This window comes from Lithobates pipiens, unplaced genomic scaffold, assembly GCF_037356315.1.
Source record: "Lithobates pipiens isolate NorthernLeopardFrog02 unplaced genomic scaffold, aLitPip1_a1.2 Scaffold_25, whole genome shotgun sequence".
In the NCBI taxonomy this organism is placed as follows: Eukaryota; Metazoa; Chordata; class Amphibia; order Anura; family Ranidae; genus Lithobates; species Lithobates pipiens.
In genome coordinates, this window is record NW_027507787.1 from 137,109,689 (window position 1) to 137,117,439 (window position 7,751).

The 7,751-nt window shown below is 42.3% G+C and overlaps 1 protein-coding gene across 2 annotated transcripts in view; it reads right to left on the reverse strand.

Moving 5' to 3' along the window:
- Positions 1 to 6,904, reverse strand: part of NRG3 (neuregulin 3) — a 1,280,962-nt gene extending 1,274,058 nt beyond the window's left edge. The window contains exon 1 of one of the 2 annotated variants that reach the window (XM_077454902.1): positions 5,445 to 6,904. In XM_077454902.1, coding sequence (XP_077311028.1) covers positions 5,445 to 6,147 — 703 coding nt within the window. In that variant the 5' untranslated portion in view covers positions 6,148 to 6,904. The remainder of the gene's footprint in view (positions 1 to 5,444) is intronic. The other variant, XM_077454901.1, reaches the window with a different exon arrangement.
- Between the last annotated feature and the right edge of the window lie 847 nt (positions 6,905 to 7,751).

A 7,751-nucleotide genomic window follows, 5' to 3' on the forward strand; every position in this document is an offset into this window, starting at 1 on the left:
TACTTATTTCTGGAGCTATGTGTGATGAGTTCTGTATTGCACAACACTTACTGTATGTGATCACCTTGGAGAGAGGGAAATAATCTCACCCTTAAATTTAGCTCAGCTATGTCCATCTCCCATAATATGTTATTCTAAACAGTTTTATAGAAAAAAGAATAAACACCTATAGGGATCCCTATTGACGTCATTGCTCTTGTTATCTTCTAATGAGTCTTTTGACACTATGCAGTACAGACTGGAGATGGGTTAAACTCAAACAAAACAAGTCTTCACTGGCCTGAGCCACCAATGACAACTTTCAGAGCATAGATAAAAAAAAAAAAGATGTAATAAGATATTTTAACATTTGCTGGTTGTCCAAAGATCATTAAAAAACACAGATGTGTTTTGAAAGTACCGTATATACTCGAGTATAAGCCGAGATTTTCAGCCTCTTTTTTGAGGCTGAAAGTGCCCCCCTCGGCTTATACTCGAGTCATCGCTGTCTGCCCGCTCGATCAGCGTGTCGAGCAGACAGACAGCGGCCATTCTAGAATTCAAAAGCCGCGCCTCCGGCTCCGCCTTCGCCTGTGATAGGCGGAACACTGAATTTCCCAGCAGCCTGTGTTCCGCCTATCACGGGCATCGTCTCATCCTCGTACTACGGACGAGGATGAGACGATGCCCGTGATAGGCGGAACACAGGCTGCTGGGAAATTCAGTGTTCCGCCTATCACGGACATCCGATAGGCGGAACAGCAGTCAGTGGGAAATTGAGTGTTCCGCCTATCACCGACGGAGGCGCGGCTTTTGAATCCTAGAATGGCCGCCGACGAAGAGCTGAAGGACGGAGGCTCGGCTCGGGACGGGACGGGCCGGGCCGGGACGGGCCGGGACGGGACGCAGGCTGGACGGGACGCAGGCTGGACGGGACGCAGGCTGGACGGGACGCAGGCTGGACGGACACAGGCAGGCTGGACACAGGTAGGCTGCACGGACACACACACACACACACACACACACACACACACACACACACACACGGACACACGGACACACACACACACACACACACACACACACACGGATGCATGGACACACACACACACACACACACGGATGCATGGACACACACACAGGGATGGATGGACCCACAGGGATGGACGGACACACAGGGATGGACAGGCATGTCTCACCCTCGGCTTATACACGAGTCAATAATTTTTTCCAGTTTTTTGGGGGTAAATTGGGGGCCTCGGCTTATATTCGGGTCGGCCTATACTCGAGTATATACGGTATATTAATACTTTAAACTTTGGTTCTGGTCATCATTATTAGCTTTGTCTCATCGATGGTCGCCTCCACTGTCCTTAATTGATGAACACAATATAAAAAACTGTCTAGTTAGCATTAGATAACTAGATAACTTAGATGTCTACACTTACTAATTGAATGTCTAATGGAATGCTGTCATGTGCTTTATTAAAATACTACAAGCAGCATATTTTCACATTACAGCAAAACTGACATGTCACCTTATCTTTCTGCAATATTCTTTGTAAAACATGAGACGATTTAGCTCCTAATATTGTTGGTGTGCTCCTTAAGGGCCTTTGCATGTGAAGTCTTCCACATCCCCCTTAGGCTTCTTCTCCAACCTCTTTGCCTTGACAAATATGGCAGGTAAGGATTTTCTTTAGCAGACATGTAAAGCGTAAATGTCTTAGCTGAAGCACAATCTGCCCTTCCACTATATGCTGTGATGAAAAACTACAAGCCTTGTGGGATTAGGGTCTCCCAATTAAAGATGGTTATGCTTCAATAACCTTTATATGCACATTTAGAAATCTTTACATTTTCTCAATTAAAACGTCTGTGATGTTCACCAGCCTAAATAAAATAGACTGCATCTTATGTAACCTTTAAGTCTGTAATAGCATGCTCTTATCTGCTGCTGTTACAGGTCAAACATCTGTATTGAACATCTACTCTTAATTACAGTAATGTATGTTTGGCCCAAGGCTGTCTTGCAAAGGAAATCAAAGCTACAGTATATTTTTTTATTGTAGCTAACTTACTTTATTGTACGTTCTGTTCAAGGCCCAAAAGCCAACACTCCACTATGGTAACTAGCTAGTTGAAAAGAGTGATGACTACCCCTGGTGGTTCATGCAATACAACATGTTCATATTCTTGTTTCGTTTTAGATTCACTAGGCATGAGAAGAATAATAATGTTTCTATAACATAACCATACTCTGTGAACATCACAGACCTAAACATGCCATTTTGGCATTGGAAATAGCCAATGAATGCAAGATGGTATTATTTTTATCTAAGGCGCTACTAGATGCAGATTAGAGCTACTCTGCAAACAAGGAACACTTGAAATGAGCACAGAGGAATTGCACAGCCTATCCTCCAGAATGTAACATCTTCAAAGGTCTGGTGCTATAACGCATCCTAGATACACTTTCAGTAGGCTATAGTTAATTAATCTGTTACCTCTAATACACACTGATATTCTTATGATGGTATGTTGGATGTGGATGCTGGCAAACCTCGGGTGACTAATTTGTTAAAATAACTTTAAAATGGTTGGTTCAAATACAAACCATTGTGTTTTCATCAGGTAACGGACTCCTTTTTTTTTTTATATTTTCAATCACATATGTCACGAGGCACAGCCTGATGAGTGATAAAGAGCCTACAATGTACAATCAGAAAAGGGAGATACATAAGCACTATCACTGGCAGCTTAGCACAGTCCCTAGAGTATGGGCTATCATAATGCGAAGGGCAGCACGCCGGTCATTTTTATCTGTAGTCACAGGACAGACAGGGGTCCATTATAACTAGCATTTGAAAAGCAGCTGGAACAAAGCAACAAAGTGGCTGGAATAAGTAAGGTTTTACAATAGGCTTTTCACCCATTGTATTGTGCATCACTAGAGCAGGGGATAGATACAGATGTTCGTCTGGAAAAATCGACATCTCCATATGCTGCAACTTAACAATTAGGCAAAAGCAGCCTAACTTGTGTCCTGGTGTTGAAACACTCCCTCTGACAAAGCTTAAATGAATCAGAACATCCCATCTGTGTTCAAAAGAGCACTGTCCCCATTCAGATCTCAAGCCACCCTTGTTGGGGGGGCATTTTGTCTATATGAGGTTAGCAGGATTACTCCTGTTCTACCCAAAGTCGATGCCTGCCCTTCTCTGCACTTCTTTAAAATTCATCTTGTGTTAACAACTCTCTGCTGCCTCTAGAAAGCTCCCAGTGACCACAATGAGATTGTTAATATGTTGCAGTTGCTCCATGAGCCCGACTGCTGCCATTTGCATTTTATTTTCTTGCACAACAGAGGGTGTTGCCATCCATTAATTATTTATTAATCATGATTCCGTCTGGTCTCTACACAGCAGTGATCCAGAGGAACCGAGCTTGGAAATTCAGGGTCCTCCCATCGAATTGTTAGAAGGTACTAAATTAGGGTGCGACATAGCACAAAAATAAGAAAGATGTGATAAGATTACGACTTAAATTGCTTTAGCGAAATAAAATAAGCAAAGAGACATCTGCTTCTGCTACGGCTCATTAAGCTAAAATCATGCATTATGTTTTTCTTCCACACTTTAGCATGAGGGGTAAAAAAAAAAAAAAAATAAGTTGTGCAAATTACCTGATAGGCAAATGTTTGCACAGAATGAGAACGACCTGCATGGAATGAAAATGTGTACGCTGTTCGCACGTCTTAATGACTGGAGAAACACAACGCGGTGTTCTAATGTGTTATACACAGTTAACTAGAACGCTGACTGACCCATTTCCTAGAAGTGTGGCCTGCATCCGACTGAGATGATCCACACACCCCTGAGGCAGAAATCAAGCGAAATGAAATCATACCCAGCCAAATGCCACAGACGTGAAAAGCAGATGTAACTCAAACAACACAGATACCAAGATAGATACACTGCAGTTTATCTGTCATTAACTGATTATCTCAATGGTTGCAACAACCATCCAACAAATCCCCCCCTCCCCAACCCTCGCTGCATATAAGTCCTCTGAAAATGCCTCTCCTGGCCACCGCCGTAGACTTATTGCCTTGTTTGCTATGTTGATTTACGAACAGCTTTTCCCAATTTTCCATTTTTTTCCATGTCAGTTCAGTATCATTTTCTCAGCAGATGGGTTTATGTATCCTGAGGCTTGCAAACAAATGGATTTAATCAAGGAAAAATAAACAAAAAAAAATAAAAAACATTTAAATGAATAAATGTCATTACAGGATCCTCTAGCAAAATAATCACAGATTATCATCCAAGAGACACAGCTGGGATTACCCTTTCATGAAATGATATTCAATAGCTTTCACTGTCATACACATCTAGGAGGCATGCAGAGAATTTCTGAAATCCCTTTAAAAAAAAATAATGACACTAGAAATCCTATTTTTTACTTATTCGGGGGGGGGGGGGGGGGGGACTGTTGGGGTTATCAGGATTTCCTCCTTGTCCTTGTCCCAAATAACCTTCATAGGTTGCAGGGTTCTCATGTGAAAGGTTACAACCATTTCTCAGTGCAAGCATCATCCATACATATCAGCCTTGATGCTAATATTTTGAACACCAACAAGCCAAGAAACATCGCCCAAGAAAACCAGATATGAAACAAAGACTATACCAAAAAGCATATCTGTATATAGATGAACATGTAACCTTTCTACGTGTTCCCAGCCATCCTTTTTTTTTTTCTCATCAATTACAGGATGGGTAGAAAAGTAGCAATAATTCTAGTTATTCAAGCAATCTTGTGCTAGCATTTTCCAGAGATGCTGATACATAAGTGTGTTTAGAACATGCAACCATAAAATAAATTCAAGCATAACGACAACTCCATCTACATAACATATCTAGGAATGTATTAGTGACCTGAATCTCCTATATGATTGGGGAAAAAAAAAAAACAGAATACTGTCTGTGTGCAGGTTTCATTATCACGTCAATATTATCCGATCACTGCTATTTTTTCTCATTGCAGAGATTTTACACCTCCTCGGGTAATGAGATTTTTAGACTTGCTGCAGAGTCCAACATGCATCAATAAAATAGTAGGCATTCATTTGAAATTTTCAACAAATGGAAACTTAAGGACACACATTTAAGCAGATCTGCAGTGACAGTGCAGCGGTTTCACTGTAGCTTAAAATGAAAAAAAAAAAAGTTAACCCATCACTGGCTTAAGACACCTGCAACGTGCTGCCATGTGGAGAAGGCAGATGCACCCCGGCCGTGCAAGAGTTAAAACTCTTTCCCAGGAGCATTGATACATTCCGCTCTTTTACATGAAAGCTTCTGCATATCCCTCAGCCCTTTCCACACCCAAGCCAGTATGAAAGGGCAGCACGTTACTTTTTAAAAATGTATTTATTTTTATTTTTTTGGGTGTTTTCTACTTACGATATTTGGGCATAGTGGTAGTTTCCAGAGTGGTAGACTCCTGAAACCGAGACTGTGTCCAAGACTGGGTGGAAACATGGAGATAAATTTTGTAGGTAGAGGTAGAATATTCCGCGGTGGGCCAGATGGGCATTGGCTGGGTGCTTGGGGTCCCTGGAAGTGGGCGTGACACAAAAGTGGTCGTGCTAGGGGGGACAGTGGTGGAGAGAATTGTAGGAGGGGCAACCGTATGGCGCACAGTCGTGGTTCTAGGGTTTGGCCGGATGGGCACTCTGCTCCCCGGGATACGAGTTGGCGCCCGGGTGGTAGTGGTTAAACGGGTGCTAATTTGATTGGGAGTCCTTGTCGTGGTGGTGGTGGTTGTAGTCTCCATACTTTTTGGAAAAGAGCTCGGTTTGGAAAGGAAAATCGGGTCCTGGCCCATACCCTTGGAATCCATTAAATCGGGAGGGACATAATCCTTCACAGAACCCACTACGATCCACTTTAAAAGCATAAGACTCAGACCCAAGCCAATGAATCCGATTAAGAGAGGCACTACACATAGCCACGTCTGTTGCCTGTTCCACACAATGCAGTCACTACACCGCACCTCCCGAGGGTTTGGTGCCCCATCCTCTTCTTCTGTAGTGTTTCCACCTGCAGCCTCTTCAGCAGCTGCTGGACGTACAGGTGGTGAGGTGGAGGCAGCCCCTTCGCTCATCCTATATTCCTTTCACCCCCCAAAATACATGAGCGTTGAGAAGCTGGATCATCAGCACTTAAGTAGGCTCCCCACAAGGAAGGGATATCAATCCCAGCATTCAAATGTCACAGATAATTAACAAACAAACATTCCTCCATTAGATTCTCGTACGAAGCATAGAGAGAAAAAAAAAAATAACAAAAAACAGTGCTGAATCAGCTAAAAAAAATGCCATCCATCCAGGATTTAACGTGATATTCATCCGAGCATCTCTTCACTTTGCTCTCCTCTCTCGCCTGCCTCCTGTGCAGATACACCAGCCTTCTTTTTTTTTCCTTTTTTTTCCAAGCATCCGTGTGTCCCCCCCCCCCCTTTTCGTCTATTCGATTAGGCACATTCCTGTACACAGGAGCTGCCTATTTTTTTCCTCTTTCCTCCGCTTCTCTCTTAGCTAGAGAACAGATGCACCAGCGTTCTTCGGCTGTTTCTTTCAAAGGCGACAGAGCAGCAAAATGCACCTGTTATTCAGCAGTCCCTGCAACCAACCCTTGGCCAGCACTTTAAGAGAGAGACCAATCCGAAGCTAGAGCTAAGGAGAGTCTGAGCTGTGTGAGCCAGCAGCAGTAGCAGTATAGACACCAGCATAAGCATTTAACAGAACACAAAATAAGCCATAGGGGGAAAAAAAACAGCTTCCGACGCGCAGTATGTATGCATGAATATATGCATACGCATATACATTCATTTAGGCTGGGCTTTTAAAAAAAAAAAAAAAAAAAAAAAAGAAGAAATAAAAATGAATTGGATAGAAAGCTGCTTTGGAAGCCTTTGCAGCATCAATTGGATATGCTTCTAGCAGAGCAAAAGGCAGACTGGCTTTGGAAAAAAAAAAAAAAAAAGGAAAAAGGCACCTCCCCCTAATGCCTAATGGTAGTTTCTTAATGCGTACAAGATAAATAAATGATCCAGGAAAATCCCTCAGGAATAGTCCGGCAAAATCTTTTTTTTTTTTTTAACAGGTTTGAAGACCCTCCTGTCACTGCTAATATAATAAATGGCTGTGGTCTTTTGCACTCTGAGAAGGCACGCTACACAGAGACCTGCGAGGGACGCAATGTGATGAGCTGCTCCAGCGTGTGAACGTTTTCCAAGCTGTAGTTGTATGTGCACGAACGGGCGTCTGTACAGATCAAATACCTACACCACGCTAACGCTTGTCATACACTAGTGGAATTTCCTTTTACATTTTTCTTTTTAAAGGATGCATTCACCTTTTCTAAAACAAAATATATAATAATAATAATAATAATAATAATAAAATAAATAAATGCATATATTTGTGCAGGAAAAATAATGTGCATTCTTTATTTATTTAGTTCACGTGAGCCTGCAGAGCATTGCACCTGCGATTAATGGATCGTGGGTGCAGCGTGCGCACCTGCAGACTCTTCCTCCACGTTTCTTTCCTGTACCTCTGTACAAGTTTTCTGTTTTAAAGGCTAACTGTTTCTATTCAGAATAAAATAATTATTACACAAATTTTTGCAGGAAAAAATGTGCACTCTTTTTTTTTTTTCACACATGAGCCTGTAGAGCATTGCACCCATGGGTAATGGATCGCG